Here is a 14,680-nt window from a genome sequence, read left to right on the forward strand (position 1 = left end):
GCGGAGGTAAGACGTGGGGTGGGAAATGAGGAAGAGGCCAGGGCTCTGCCCCAGAGCCAGCTGCATTGCTCGTTGGGCACAAGCAAGGTGAGTTTTCATAGCCTAGGAACAAAGCCTGCAGGCCATGCTTAGGGAGGAACTCAGTCCAGCCAGGAAGAAAAGGACGCGGGGAGGGATATGGCTAATCAGCTCCCAGCACCAGGCTGGGGCCACAGGGGCGAGGGCGAACTCCCGGGCTGCACACACAGCGGACTGCCGCTGGGGGCAAGGGCGGCTCTGTCCCTTCCGCGCGCGCCGCTGGGGAGGCAGGAGACTTTGTCGAGGGCCGAACCAAGAGGACACGGCAGGGGTCGGACGGACACCCCGCCCAGAAGGATGGTCCAGGCCGGGACCGTACCAAGCCCCAGCAGGCGCAGAGCCGGAGATCGCGCTCCCCCCTGCCAGGCCAGTGAGTCGGCCCGGCCGGGGCGGGGCCACGAAGCGGTGGCCCCACGTGGATTCTTCCGCTCGCTCGGCGCCTGCAGCATGGAGCGGGTGGCGCTGGGGGGTGAGTGGGGCCGGGCTGGGCCGGGCCGGGTCGGGGGGTGTCCCGGGCTCCCTCTCTGTGCAGCCTCCCCCCCGGGCCCCTCTAACCCGCCCTTTACCGTGTCCTCCTGGCAGAGCTGCCGCGGTTCCAGTGCCCCCCGGATTTCTCCCCGAGCCCCTTCGCCCCCGGGACGCCCTTCGCCCCCGAGGAGCTGCGGGGCCCCTCCAAGGAGCTGTGGCTGATCCGAGCGCCGGCTGATTTCAGCCCGGACAGGTGAGGGGCAGGCCGGCCCTGCCGGAGGGGGGCTGGGGGCCAGGACGCCTGGGTTCTCTCTAGGGTTGCCAGTTTTGGTTTGATGTATTCCTGGCGGTTTCACCACATCACATGACATAATCTTTAATTCCTGGCGACTCCCAGGCCAATCCTGGAGGGTTGGCAACCCTTGTTCCCTCCCTAGCTCTGGGAGGGAAGTGGGGTCTAGTGGTCATTCACTGGGTGAACTTGGGCCAGACTCTTCCCCTCGGTATGGTGAGGATGATGTTCCTGCCCCCCTGTGCGGGGCTGGGTGGGGTGCTGTGGCTTTCCTTGTAATCTATCCAGCATGCTAAGTCCCTTGGTGGGGGCCTGTTACCTTCCTGTCCAGTGCTTTCTCCCTTGGGTAGGGAGCGAAGCCTAGAAGGGCCCGCAGGACACTGGCGAGGTGAGGTGGGGAGATCGCTGCTCTACCCCCAAGCTCTGTACTGGCTTTGGTCCTTCAGAGGCTTGTGCAAAGCCTGGGACTCACAGAGCAGCCAGTTCTGAGCCCTAGTCTGCTGTGGGGGTATGGAGCCAGGGGCCTGGCCTGTGGGTGAGGCTGCCTCGAAGCTCATGCCCCCTGGTTACCGTGCTGTTCCAGCCCAAGGCTCACCTGAGGTTCTCCTGCTTCCTCCTCAGCCTGGATGGCTGCGCTGTGCCCCTGGTCGGGTTCCAGACGCTGAAGACAAAGTTTGATAGGACGCAGCGGGTCTTTGACATCCACAGTACCTTGGGGGAGCTGGGCAGTCCCTCCCTGCTAGTGTCCTCCACCCATTCTGGCCAGCTCTCCTGCGCAGCCTCCTTCCACGGCTGCATGCGCATCTGCGAGAGATTTGGGGATCCCAGCAGCAGGAGCCCTGGCCAGGCCGTCGCAGCCAGGCCTCCCCTCCAGGTCCCAGAAGGCCTCCGGCAGCGTTTCCTGCCCTTTGGGGGCAGCCCAAAGCAACGATGCCCAGAGGCCACCACATCCACGCCAGTGACAGATGTGCTGGGGTCTGCCAGGAAGAAGAAGAAGAAAAAGAGAGTGAAAGAGGAGCCTGTGGAGCTGCTGGTGTCGATAAAGCAGGAGCCTCCCGAGGAGCCCTGGGGCTGGGGGAGTAGTGATCCTGGCCCTAAACCCCCCGGAGGGGAGGATGATGGCTTGAGGGGGGCAGAGGGGCCCACTCTGGGGCATCTGAGCCCCAAGCACAAGAAGAAGAAAAAGAAGCACAAATACGAGGCTCTGGAGGGGGCAGTCTGGCCAGGCAAGGCCGAGCTGCTGGACCCCAGCTTCATAAAGCAGGAGCCTCCGTGTTCCCAGGAGTGAATGTGGCTGAAGCCTGGGGCCAGGGGGTTTGACTCAAGACGTGTGGTGAGGACGGCCCATCACTGCTCTGACCTGCTACAGAGATGGGGAATGCCAGCTTCATATGGGGTGTCCCAGACTACCCTCCAAAGTCCCAGCATCCCTCCATAGGCATTGGGTGCATTGGGCCCCCTGCTCCTCCAGGGCCACCCAGCGGTGCCCGTGCAGTGCCTGCTGCCACAGGAATAAGGGGGAGGCCTTGGTGGCTCCAGGCGGAGCAGGACACGTTCTGGGACCCAGCTGGCGACTGTGGCTAGGCTGATCTGGGTGCGCCTGGTGTTTGTGGCGGCTACTGGCTGAACCCTGCTGGCTGCCGCCTGGGTGGCTGCAGGATCCTGCCCAAGGCTGGGAGGGGCCACAGGGAGTTGTGTTGTGTCTCTGCCTTCAGTTATAAATGCAAGTACGCATGGGGACTTGTTCTGTCTCCTTTCAGCGCCGTGGCTGTAGGGTGCCCCTCACCACCAGTGACTGTTCCCTGGCGGGGAGGGGAGAGGGCAGCTAGCTCCCCATGAGGCCAGGCACCCCCACCTCCCCAACCATTCCAGTTCTTGTGCTGCACCACCACCACACTGGAAATCGGGTTGAGTCTGGTGCCTTGTACTGGCTTTGCCCAGGGTTCCTGCTGCAGGAGCTGGGAGGTTCCCAGCAGCCCTGGGGCTAGGGCTTGGGGGTCAGGGGGAGTCACCCAGTGTGGCGGTTTAATGATGAGACAGAACACAGCTTTATGCAAGCAAGCAGGCTGGTCAGCTGAAATGGGCTGCTGCCCCCAGCTTTCCACCTTCCCCTTTTATTATATTTCTCCCCCCTATGCATTACATACTTCTACCGCAAAAAGACACACAAAGGAATGTATGACGTTGATTAATATACTTGATTACCAACTTTTATCTACTACAATCCTGGTTCTCAGGCCTTGAGCTCAGGCGAAGAAGCTTCCCACGGTTACTGTCTTTTAATCAACTTCTCATGGTTCATATCTAGTCCTTGTCCTTGAATAGAGCAATGTGTGCATTGCTTCTACAAAACAGTCAGGGTGTGCCCTGACTGTTTTCAGGTGGAATAACTAAACATGAACCCTTCAACCCAGCTCATGTCCCCATTTATCCAGCTGCCAGGGGCAGTGCCTTACTGAGCTCCCAGGCAGCATGGCACAGCTGGGCATGGGCCTCCCTCAGTGCCTCCTGCCTGCTTGTCAGGGAAGGTGGAGGGGACCGGATGGGAGATGGAGGCTGGCTGAGGCTGAAGCCTGTTTGCTAGGGGAGGGGAGTTCTGCGGTGTGCCAGAGCCAGGGAGTGGGCGGCAGTGCCTGGTGTGTTCCTTTCTGCTGCTGGGGGGCAGGGGCCTGGCTCAGTGAGCCCCTCCCCCCACGCCCCCCCCAGGGGGAGCATCAATGCCCTGTGTGCTGAGGAGCTTCCCCATCCCCTGCTAGGCCTCTCACTTAGTGCCCTGGCCACAGGGAGAAGGGTATTAGCAGGGGAGCTGGGTGCCAGTGGGCCTCTACCTTGAAGGTCCTGCCCTGGTGTGGCTCCCAGGGCCCATGTGCCTGCTGGGAAGCTGGGCCAGGGTGCTGGGGCTGAGTGTGACCAGGCCAGTCACCCCAGTTGTGGGGGGAGGAGTATCAGGCCAGGTGGCAGGGCAGGTTCTGGGCAGTACTTTGGGGGTGGGGGGGGTTGGGAACAGACTGCAGAAGCTGGAGGTGTGGGGTGCAGAGCTGCTTCTCCCAGCAGCTCCCCAGGCTCTGCGCACTCCCATGTGGGCACAGCCATCACCTCGTTGACCGGGCTCCATGTGTGTACGCATGCAGGGGAGCGGGCAGGGCCTGTGTCCCTGGGGGAGAGGAGCCAAGCAGAGCCATGGGAGTGGCAGATGCAGCCATTTTGGTGGGTGCCCTGGTGGGGCCCCAGTACTGGAGAGGGGCTGTCAGGGGCACAGCCACCTTTAGTGGCAGGCTCAGAGACAGTTGGCAGGGAAGGAGTGGGGTTGGCAGGGCAAGGGCAACACCCTTGGCATGAGCCCCAGGGACTCACTGTGCCCCCTCAGAATCCTGCTAAATCACTGCACCCCAAACCTCAGAGACCCCCAAGCCCCACTGAGTCATTGCAGCCCCAAACCTCAGAGATGCTGCCCCCACTGAATGACTGCACCCCTAAACCTCAGGGACCCCCAAACCGCAGCCACCATTGAATCAGTGGCACTCCCAGATGCCACTCTCCCAAGCTAACAGGAGGTATTTTATTTAACTTGCCTCATTTAAACCCTACCGCTCCATCGGTGTAACTTTGTGAGTTAAACCTGGGATGCTGTTATAGTGTACCGTGTGCTGGAATTGAGAGGTCCCCTCCCGCAACCATCCACTTGTTTCAGCCCTGGTTCTGGGGCTGTCCCTGGAGCCTTACGCTGCTCCCACGATGCCTGTGACTTGCCCCAGCTGCTGCCCTTCTCTCAGGTCTGGCAGCTTGAACAGCTCCCTGGGGCGTGGGGGACTGTGATGTCTGGCAGTGGCCATGGTTGGAGTTAGTGACTCCTGAGACAAAATGGGGATTTTTGGTAACAGTTTTAGAGGGCCTGCTTGTGCTTCAGTTTCCCCCATGGGTGGAAAGGGACTGTTTGCTCCCAGGGCAGGGTAAGCCACAGGGGTGAATAGTAACCAGTTGTTAGGGTGATTGAGGCCCACATAGACCCTACTGGTGGAGTATCTGAGCAGACAATAGCAGATCCAGGGGCCTGGACACTGACACCTAGCAACCAAGGACCCAGAGAGAAACAGACTCCCCAGCTCAGCGAGGGGGGGGCTAAGTGGAGCCTGTGGGAAGCTCTTAGGGGCACACCTAGAGTCTGATGGGGCGTGCGGGACGACAGAGCTTGAACAAGGGGATTCACTACAGCTTGGCGGGGCTCTGGTTACCCCCCCATGGACTATGCTTCAACCCAGCGGTTTTCAAACTTTTTTTCTGGCAACCCAGTTGAAGAAAATTGTTGATGCCCATAACCCAACAGAGCTGGGGATGAGGGGTTTGGGAGGGGCTCAGGGCTGGAGCAGAGGGTTGGGGTGAGGGCTTTGGGGTGGGGCTGGGGATGAGGAGTTTGGGGTGCAGGAAGGGGCTCTGGGTTTGGGGGGGCGGGCTTACCTCGGGCGGCTCCCCGTCAGCAGTACAGTGGGGGTGCTAAGGCAGTCTTCCTGCCTCTCCTGGCCCTGCAGACTGCACTGCCCCCCGGAAGTGGCCAGCAGCAGGTCCAGCTCCTAGGCGGAGGTGCAGGCACCCCCTCCCTCCCCCCCCCCCAGCTCCCGTTGCCCGGAAATTGGCCAATGGGAGCGCAGAGCCGGTGCTCGGGCAGCATGTGGAGCCCTGTGGCCCTCCCCGCCTAGAAGCCAGACCAGCGGCTGGTTGCTTCCGGGGCGCAGCGCGGGGTCAGAACAGGCAGGGACTAGTCTGCCTCATCTGGGCAGCACCACCGAGGGGACTTCTAATGGCCCCGTTGGCGGTGCTGACCAGAGCCGCAACCCAGTCCCACAGTTTGAAAACCACTGCTTTAACCTACACTTCTCTGCTAACCTAAGGACTTCCTATGCCGTGTTCCACATGGCTACTAACCCCTCCTGGTTTGAAAGCGCTGTGAGTGGCTTGCAGAGGTGTATTGATCCTTGGAAAATCTGCAAGTCTCCTTCAGGGGTCTGCCTCAGTGGGACATGCTGAAGGGAGCTCATGGGGTGAAGCAGGGGCGCTGAAGGCCCAGAGGTCCAGTCTAAGGAGATGGTGAAGCCACAGGGCTAGCCCTGGAGGAAGAGTCAGACCCCTATAAGGCTTCTTCCTGCAGGCTGTTTCAAAGCTGAGGCCATAGCACTTACTCTACGGATCTGACCGCTCCCTGCTGGGGCTGTAACACACACAAAGGTGAGCAGCTTTCCCCACCCCCACTCCAGCTCCTGGCATCAAGGCAGTGCTCTAACCCCAGAGACCTGGAGTCCTTGCTCTAGCAAATCTCCCCTGGCTGCACTAGAAGCTATTGGCTGCTCCTTCCATGTGGCAGAGGGGCAAGGGAAGGGGCTGGGAGGGTCCCCAGCAGGGGACTCCTCTACATATGTGCAGGGAGTGCCAGGTTGGCATGGATTCCTGCACCTGCAGTGCATGCCCTTGAGGCTGCAGGCTACAACGCATGCTGTCAGTGCAGTGGGTGGAGGGGATTGGAACAGCTCCCTCACACTTCCCCAGGCTGAGATTCCTGAGCCAGCCAGCACCCCTCCCCGGGAGGACGTGGGGAGCCTAGATGCCAAAAACTCCTGTCCAGCTACCAGGTGGGGCTGTATCCAAGTTTCTGCTTTACCCATCATCTGGCCCCTGGCAGTGAGGTTTGATGAGCCCCCCACTCCCTGCAGGCAGACACAGCTTGGGCAGGACGACTCCATGAGCCAAACCCGCATGAGATGCTGTTCGGTGGCCAGGCCCAACTGTGGCTTTATTGTCAAAGTCCAGACTCGCAGCAACAGCTGGGCTTTGGTTCCTGGTGCTGCTAAGTGTCCCCCGGGGCCCTAGCTTCCTGGCAGACAGCATACAGCATGCTGGCAGGGACGCATGGCCTGCTGGGCAAGGGGGGTTGTTCATTCCTGCTTGTCTGTGCTGGTGGCAGTGCTGTAGGGGAGTGGCTCCGCTCATTTGGGGATCTTCAGAAAGGGCTCGTGGAGGGTGTCAAAGAGCCTCTTGGCCTGTAAGGAAATCGGAGGAAAGCCCTGAGCCGGTGAAGGCTGGAGCTCTGGGGCCAGCATCCTCTGCTGGGGCTTTCACCCAGGAATGCACCCAGCTGGTTCCATGCAGCCCCTTTGGTGCACAGGTAAAGGCAAGGGGGAGATGAGCACCTAGCTGGTGCATCAGAGAGAAGTTCTCCATCCTGCTCCTACTCACCTTCTGGGGCCCGATGCCTGGGCAGAGGGAGAGATCCTCCTTGGATGCTTGTGCAATGTTCGCCAGAGACTGAAACAACAACGTTCATAGTCAGAGGTGACCCCAGAAAGCCTAGGCCACAAGGCGTGACCTGCCGGGTCCTTCCATTCGGCCCCAGCACTCTGCCCCTCACGCTCATTGGGAAGTAGTGACCCAGTCCTGCTGCCGCACTGCAATATGGTGTGTGGGCTGATGACATGTCTCCTCCCAGGGGGGCTCCTGCAGGCTGGGAGCTCTAGGGGGTGGGGGTTCAGCAGCTTGGGCCAGGCTGGTTTGCCATCCTATTCTTTCCTGCAACTCGCATGCCTCTCTGGGGGCAGCATGCTGCCCTGATAGACAGTGCTCATGCACTGCAGGGAAAGCCCAGAGACCCAGCTGGGGACCTGTCCTGCATGAACTGATACAAAGAGAGCAATGGGCCTAAGTAGTCCCAAAAGGCAGCCTGCCCTGCTCAGAGCTAGCAGTGGCAAGGCCCAGTTTGCACCCTGATGGGCAGCAGATGGCTCACCCCAAATGTTGAGAGAAGGCTCAGTGTGTCCGTCTTGTTAACTGACTTCACGCTGGTCAGACAATCTGTCACCTGGAAAGAGAAACAGCTGCTGCATAGAATCATAGAAGATTAGGGTTGGAAGAGACCTCAGGAGGTCATCTAGTCCAACCCCCTGCTCGAAGCAGGACCAACACCAACTAAATCATCCCACCCAGGGCTTTGCCAAGCCGGGCCTTAAAAACCTCTAAGGATGGAGATTCCACCACCTCCCTAGGTAACCCATTCCAGTGCTTCACCACCCTCCTAGTGAAATAGCTTTTCCTAATATCCAACCTAGACCTCCCCCACTGCAACTTGAGACCATTGCTCCTTGTTACGTCATCTGCCACCGCTGAAAACAGCCGAGCTCCATCCTCTTCGGAGCCCCCCTTCAGGTAGTTGAAGGCTGCTATCAAATCCCCCCTCACTTTTCTCTTCTGTAGACTTAATAAGCCCAGTTCCCTCAGCCTCTCCTCGTAAGTCATGTGTCCCAGCCCCCTAATCATTTTAATTGCCCTCTGCTGGATTTTCTCCAATTTCTCCACATCATTTCTGTAGTGCAGGGACCAAAACTGGATGCAATACTCCAGATGTCGCCTCACCAGTGCCTAATAGAAGGGAATAATCATTTCCCTTGATCTGCTGGAAATACTCCTACTAATGCAGGCCAATATGCTGTTAGCCTTCTTGGCAACAAGGGCACACTGCTGACTCATATCCAGCTTCTCATCCCCTGTAATCCCCAGCTCCTTTTCTGTAGAACTGCTGCTTAGCCCGTTGGTTCCCAGCCTGTAGCCGTGCCTGGGATTCTTCCGTCCTAAGTGCAGGACTCTGCGCTTGTCCTTGTTGAACCTCATCAGATTTCTTTTGGCCCAATCCTCTAATTTGTCTAGGCCACTCTGGACCCTATCCCTACCCTCCAGCCTGTCTACCTCTCCCCCCAGCTTAGTGTCACCCACAAACTTGCTGAGGGTGCAATTAATCCCATCATCGAGATCATTAATGAAAATGTTGAACAAAACCAGCCCCAGGACTGACCCCTGGGGCACTCCACTTGATACCGGCGGCCAACTAGACATCGAACCATGCAGGTGACAGCGCCCCTCCTTGGCCGGGGAAAGTGCACTCACACCAGTCATAAACTTAATTCCCCTCTCCCCTTCCCACTGCATGTTGCTGAGAGACACTTCTGCTACAGGAGACCTAGTGAGGACACTGCTGTGCGGAAGCTCACCACATTGTTTAGATGCTGCCATGAGACTGCTGTGGGGAACTCATGGCATAGGGGTCCCTGGCAGGGCACTGCTGTGGGGAAGCTCAGCACAGGGGTCCCTGGCCTGGCACTGCTGCAGGGAAGTGCACAGCGGGGTAGCCTTACTATGGACAGGAAGTCCTGATCCACCTTCTCCTTGAGCAGGTCAGCTGGTTTCTGCTCGTAGGCTTTGTACGTTTCCAGATAGCGACCAGCCTCTTCGGGGCTGAGGGGAACCGGAGACCCAAGAATTAGCTCAGGAATCATGAGACTGGATTGAACAGGCACAGTGCACACCAGGAAGGGTTAACGCCACAATGCTGAGCCCCACTGGAAGGTGCCCCAGCTGGCAGGGAGTGGCGTTCAAAGCCAGGCACAGGCAGGGTCCAGCTGCCAGGCTGGCTGAGCAGCTGCTAGGGCCAATGTTCAGCTCCGTGCTTAGGCCCCAGCCCTGCTCCTGTCATCGGCCTCAGAGGGTCCCTGGGTGCTCCCCAAGGCCCACGGGGGGCAGTGGAGCGGAGCTTTCAGCACACAGGCCTAGGCACACACTGAGGACGATGGGGAGCCTTTGGGCAGTGCTTGAAAAATGAAACATGCTGCCCTGAGAGGACTTGCCACCTCCGGCCAGCTGGGCTTGATCCGCCCCTCAGTGGGGAAGGGACCTGCTCACGGTCACAGTGTTGGGAATGGAACCCAGGAGTCCAGTCACAATGGCAGCCAAATCCCCAGGTTACCCACCAGCTCCATCACATTCCAGCAGAGATGGGAGCAGGGGCCTGGGTCTCACGGCCCTTGGCAGGACACACCCAGGCTGACCTGACCCAGCCTCCAGTTCCCCCACACATCTTGCCCGTTGGCAAGGCACTCCCAGTGCATCCCACCTGGCATGAAGCCCATCTGGCCCGGCCTCTGACTCCCCACTCCCTGGGTCTGGGTGTCACCCTCGATGTGATGGGCCCAGCCTCCAGCTCTCACCTCCAGGCCAGGATGAGGGTGCAGTCGGCCAGGATGCACAGCTTGGCCAGTTCCTTCAGTGACTGGTGTGGGTCCTTCTACAGCAAAGGAAAGCAATTCCCCTCTGAGACGAGAGGCAGTGGAGGAGGCAGGGGGTGTATGACCAGGGATGAAGGGGGAATTGAGCTGGGGAGGAGCAATGGGAGTGGCTGGGTGAGGCCATGGAGGCTGGAGAAGCAGGTGGATCACTATGCAGTAGGATGGGAAACTGGGGAGGTGGCTGGAGGGGAGGGTGCTGGTTCCAGGCCCCCTCCCCCAGCCCTGCAGCAGGGAGGGAGAAGGCACTGTTGCAGGAGAGGGTCTGGTTCAGGCTAGGAGGGGACCGAGGCACTGGGGCTCCTTACCACATCGACCTGCACGAGCAGCACCTGCACCGCGTACGCCTTCCCCAGGAGCTGCAGCCGCTCATGGATGTATTTGGGGTTCAGGTTGTGGTACCGCAGGCTGTGAGGGGAGCAGAGAGCAGCGGAGCCATGGGCAACCCCTCTCCTGCCCACCCCACTGGCAACCCTCCTTGCCTGCCCTGCAACCCCAGCTCTCCCAACCATCGGCCTGCTCCCCAACTCCCCCTCACAAGAGCCCAGCTCTCCCAGCCATCATCCTGACCCACCCAATCACCCTAAGTGCCCAGCTCTTCCAGCCATCAACCTTCCCCACCAACCCCGACCCAGAGCCCGGCTTTCCCAGCCATCAGCCTGCCCCCCAACCGGCTCTCCCAGCCATCGGCCTGCCCCCCAACTCCACCCCCAGAAAGCCCAGCTCTCCCTGGTATTGGCTCACCCACCCACCTCAGGAAGAGGGCACATGTGCTCTGGCCCAGCACATAGTCAGGGATGATCTCGCCAAACTCCCAGGGAACGTTGCGCACAAATTTCAGGATGGGGTTCCCCCGCTGTGAAGAGAGGGGGAGTCCTCACAGCATCAGAAATGGGGTACCAGCTGTGACGGGGCACTGTTAAGAGACTGGGAGGAGAGACTTGGGAGCCCCCGATGGGGGGGGGGCAAGCCCTCAATGTGAGCGGTTGGGAGAGAGGGGGTGGGTGAGTCCCTGACAGAAGACCTGGGGAAAGGCAGGATGGGCAAGCCCTCAATGGAGGAGCTGCGGAGAGGCCAGGGGAGGTGGGGTTGGGCAAACCCTTGACAGGGGCACCCGGGAAAGGATAGGGCAGGGCAGGCAAGCCCTTGATGGGGGGCACCAGAGAGAGACCCAGAGTGGGCAAGCCCCCAATGGGGATGGGGGGTACTGAACCATGCAGCACAAGAGCCAGGGCCTGGGGAGACCCTCACTCCACAGACCTCTCCTGCAGAGAGAGACTGCCCCCTCTGATGCCAAAAGAGAGTGAGCAGATGTGCCCCTCAGGCAGCCACCTCACGCCCACTCTCACCTGGCGAGCGCTGACGATGATGCAGTTGCTCTTGGCCCCCGGTTTCAGCATGGGGCTGGGGTCTGAGTCCCCACTGGCAGCAGGGGGTACAGTGCTGGCCTCACTGCCTGGAGGGAGCACTCCTGAGGCAGCTCCTGCTCTGGACCCCAATGATGCAGCTGTCACCCTGGCAGGCGGGGAGACTGGCATGGAGGCCGAGGACACAGAGACCTGTGTGACGACGTATTCGGCATAGGAGGTGGCCCCAGGCAGGGCAGGGGCCCTGGGCTCTGCTGCAGAGCAAGAAGATTTGAAGATGGGTCTCACCTGGCGGGAAGCAACAAACCCTGGGTGAGAGGGAGACAGAGCCAGCTGTGCGTGGGCAGGGACCTCTCAAGGGGAGCTGGCTATGAGTTGGAGTGACCCCAAGTGTGCCAGGGATTCCCTGAGGAAGCAGGGAGTTTCTTGGGGAAAGCACTGAGCCAGCTCTGTGCTAGGGCACCCAGAATGAGCAGCGTAGCAGAAAGAGGGAGCCTGACACATGAGCCTGGTGCAAGGCCTGAAGCCTGAACCAAAGTTAGCAAAAGTTATGCTATGAGCAACAGCCAGGCCCTGCAAATGCAGATGCTTGCCTGCAAGTCAGTGCCCGGCACACGAACGCAGCTAGCATTGCTAAAAGACACCGGCTATGTAAACACGTTCCAGCAGGCCAGCACAAGAACACCCCAACCTAGCACTTGATAAAATGGTTTGACAAAAGTAATAAATAGGGATATTTTGTCTGAAACATCACAAGTAAAAGTACAAAGACAGGTGGTGAACAGAAATGTTTTGTCGGAAACATCAAGAGGAAAGTATAAGGGGAGGTAACAAACATGTCATGAAACCCCTAAGGTGATATGTAAGTTGTTTATCCCAAATTGTTTGTTTTCATTTATAAATGTTGGAATACCTCACTTTAACCCTTCGTCTGGCCTAGGGGGCAGTGGGAAGTCCTGCCCCTAACTGAGCTAGTCCATTGTCACAGGCATACATGTGTTAGTGTACTTGTAACCATTGAGCCGGGGCATTAGCACCGTGCTTTGTTGGCAACAAACCTGGCTGGGCGCCTTCACTACTAAACCAAGTCTTGTGGTCTCATTGGGCAGTTCAATTGGAGCCTGCTGTGAGGGCTGTTTGGCCAGCATGTGAAAAAAACACGCACACAACGGAACATCTGATGACAAGCAGGGTGTGCCTCGGGGTTCCTGGGGAGAGGCAGAGCCAACTCAGTGCTCTGTGTGTGAATCTCAGCGTCCCTGGACACAACGAGCTACCTAGCAGGTCCTCTCCAAGAGCCACCCCTGCCTCCTTTCCTACCATGGTATGTTCAGGGTCCTGTGACTGCACGGTGAATCTCTTCCTTCCCTCAGGGGCCTGGGCTGCTTCCATGGGCTCCATCCTTCAGAACCCAGCCTGCAGCGATTCCTGGGGAGAGTCCAGAGCAGATATCAGCAGGGACCAGCCTCACTCAGCGGCCTGGTTATGAAGAGTTCATAGTCCTGTGGTTACGCACCAAAGAGCTCTCAAGGGCAGGGGCTCAAGGCAGCAGGGCTTGAGCTCAGCACAGCACAGCATTTATCTTGCTAGCCCGCTCAATGTGGCCCATTCCTTGAGGTTACAGTTGAGGTGCCCCAGGGGAAAACATTGGGATAGTGTCTCCTGGGCATAAGTCAGTAACAGGTGGCCAGGGGACGGGGGGTTTGTCCTACACTGATGTTTGGTTGGTGCCAGGAGCCACTCGCTTGTACAGACTTATCTGTCAGGGGAAATACTGGATGACACCGACTCTCCCAGCCTGGTGTTTGTGACCCCCCAAGGTCATGGACAAGTTCAGGAGACTGTCTTTATGGCTAGATGGGGATGGGAGGGGTGGAAGGTCAGCATGGCAGGAGAGGCCCTATTTCCCAGGGGGCTCTGGGGCGCCTTACACAGTTCAGGGCTCCCAGCAGTAGGGCTAGTGCTGGCTCCCCCACTGCAGCCCACGAGTCAGGGCCCAGTGCCCCCTGCCCAGGTCAGGGCTTGATGCCCCCTGCCAGAGTAAGGGGGCCAGGGTAAGTGCCAGGGTCAGGACTAGGGCTGCCAACCTCCAGGAATTAAAGATGAATCGTTAAAGATTATATCGTGCGGTGAAATCTCCAGGAATACGGCCAATCAAAACTGGCAACTCTAGTCAGGCCTGGGTCATGGGTTGAGGGTCGGGGCTTGAGGCCTCCGCCAGGGCCAGGGCCAGGGTCAGGTTTGGGGGAAGGTGCCTGGAGAGGGTCAGGGTTCGGGGCTGGCTCAGGGTCACTGCCCCCCCACCAGGGGTAGGGGCTGGGGGTCGTGATAGGGGTCAGGATAAATGTCGGGGTCAGGGGTCGCGGTTGGGGTCAGAGCCTGGCGCCCCGCCCCCCTTCCCGCCAGGGTCAGGCCTCGCGCCGCCCCCGCGGCCGCCCAATCACGTGATGCTTTTCAGCAGGGCGGGGGACTCACAAGCAGGACCGCTCCGCCCCGCCCCCTCCGCCCTGTGATTGGCTGTGGCGCCACGACTCAAAACAACACTCGTCTCGGGGTCCCCGCGCATGCGCATTAGCCTTCGGCCTCACCAGCACCACGTGACGCGTCCCCCAATGAAGGAAGGAGCGGAACGGTTCCGTTCCCCCGTCGAGCGCGAGCTGGGGGTTGGCCGCAGCCCCGCGGATCTCTGTGATGTCCAGCGATGGCCCGCGGGGAGGACACCAGCTCCGCCGCGCCTCCAGACTCTATGGGTGAGGCGACCAGAGGGAGCGGCTTCCCCCGCTGGCCGCTCTACCTGCGGGGCCGCCGGGACTCTGTGGTAGCGAGAAGCGAGATGAGCTCACTGGGGCCTGTCTAGCCTCGGGTCCTCCGGACTCTATGGTGTGGAGCCCGGGACTGCTCGGGCTCTGTGGTAGCGAGAAGCTGGAGGAGGCGTCGAGATGGGCTCATTGGGGCCCGACTAGCGTCGGGTCCTCCGGACTCTATGGTGTGCGGGAGGCTGGGGCTCCAGATTACTGGTGGGATTAGTGCGCAGAAGGCCCCTGAGCTCCTTGCAGGGCCGGGGGAGGGGGCGAGATGCTGCTTGGCAGGTCCCACTCCCCCACCCCTTTTGGCTTGCGAGGTTCTAGTTTTGCTGCAGGTAACACTGTTACACATTAAAATTATTAAAATAATTCATTTCATAGAAGATTAGGTCTGGGAGAGTCCTCAGGAGGTCACCCAGTCCAACCCCCTGCCCGAAGCAGGACCAACCCCAACTAAATCATCCCAGCCAGGGCTTTGTCAAGCCTGACCTTAAAAACCTCTAAGGAAGGAGATTCCACCATCTCCCTAGGTAACACATTCCAGTGCTTCACCACCCTCCTAGTGAAATAGTGTTT

The 14,680-nt window shown here is 59.5% G+C and overlaps 2 protein-coding genes across 8 annotated transcripts; one reads left to right on the top strand and one right to left on the bottom strand.

The window, feature by feature from the left end:
- The first annotated feature begins 277 nt into the window (after positions 1–277).
- Positions 278–2,597, top strand: POLR1G (RNA polymerase I subunit G). 2 transcript variants are annotated; one of them, XM_073321346.2, is made up of 3 exons: positions 278–448; positions 661–799; positions 1,460–2,597. In XM_073321346.2, exons 1-3 carry the CDS (start codon positions 376–378, stop codon positions 2,124–2,126), a joined length of 879 nt encoding a protein of 292 aa, XP_073177447.2. In that variant the 5' UTR covers positions 278–375; the 3' UTR covers positions 2,127–2,597. The 2 variants fall into 2 exon arrangements, with proteins under 2 accessions (XP_073177447.2, XP_073177448.2); XM_073321347.2 differs by lacking the exon at positions 278–448 and adding an exon at positions 455–547.
- Positions 2,598–2,886: 289 nt separating this feature from the next.
- On the bottom strand, positions 2,887–14,427 carry ERCC1 (ERCC excision repair 1, endonuclease non-catalytic subunit). 6 transcript variants are annotated; one of them, XM_073321338.2, is made up of 10 exons: positions 13,889–14,250; positions 12,621–12,728; positions 11,283–11,588; positions 10,686–10,789; positions 10,242–10,341; positions 9,859–9,935; positions 8,866–9,109; positions 7,611–7,682; positions 7,064–7,132; positions 2,887–6,867 (listed from the first exon to the last, which is right to left on the bottom strand). In XM_073321338.2, exons 2-10 carry the CDS (start codon positions 12,699–12,701, stop codon positions 6,814–6,816), a joined length of 1,107 nt encoding a protein of 368 aa, XP_073177439.1. In that variant the 5' UTR covers positions 12,702–12,728; positions 13,889–14,250; the 3' UTR covers positions 2,887–6,813. The 6 variants fall into 6 exon arrangements, with proteins under 6 accessions (XP_073177439.1, XP_073177443.1, XP_073177441.1 ...); XM_073321342.2 differs by having other exon boundaries at positions 9,010–9,109; positions 13,889–14,236; XM_073321340.2 differs by lacking the exon at positions 13,889–14,250 and adding an exon at positions 13,776–13,860.
- Positions 14,428–14,680: the final 253 nt, after the last annotated feature.

Source organism: Lepidochelys kempii, chromosome 23, assembly GCF_965140285.1.
Source record: "Lepidochelys kempii isolate rLepKem1 chromosome 23, rLepKem1.hap1, whole genome shotgun sequence".
NCBI lineage: Eukaryota > Metazoa > Chordata > Testudines > Cheloniidae > Lepidochelys > Lepidochelys kempii.

What these genes read in the sequence shown, in the direction of transcription:
- POLR1G (XM_073321346.2), top strand. Translation starts at nt 376, where the DNA reads ATGGTCCAGGCCGGGACCGTACCAAGCCCCAGCAGGCGCAGAGCCGGA. An exon ending in CGCTCCCCCCTGCCAGGCCA is followed by an intron (nt 449 to 660) that starts GTGAGTCGGCCC and finishes TCCTCCTGGCAG; the next exon opens with AGCTGCCGCGGTTCCAGTGC. An exon ending in GCTGATTTCAGCCCGGACAG is followed by an intron (nt 800 to 1,459) that starts GTGAGGGGCAGG and finishes CTTCCTCCTCAG; the next exon opens with CCTGGATGGCTGCGCTGTGC.
- ERCC1 (XM_073321338.2), bottom strand. Translation starts at nt 12,701, where the DNA reads ATGGAGCCCATGGAAGCAGCCCAGGCCCCTGAGGGAAGGAAGAGATTC. An exon ending in TCATCGTCAGCGCTCGCCAG is followed by an intron (nt 10,790 to 11,282) that starts GTGAGAGTGGGC and finishes CTCTCTTCACAG; the next exon opens with CGGGGGAACCCCATCCTGAA. An exon ending in GCCTTCTCTCAACATTTGGG is followed by an intron (nt 7,133 to 7,610) that starts GTGAGCCATCTG and finishes TTGTTGTTTCAG; the next exon opens with TCTCTGGCGAACATTGCACA.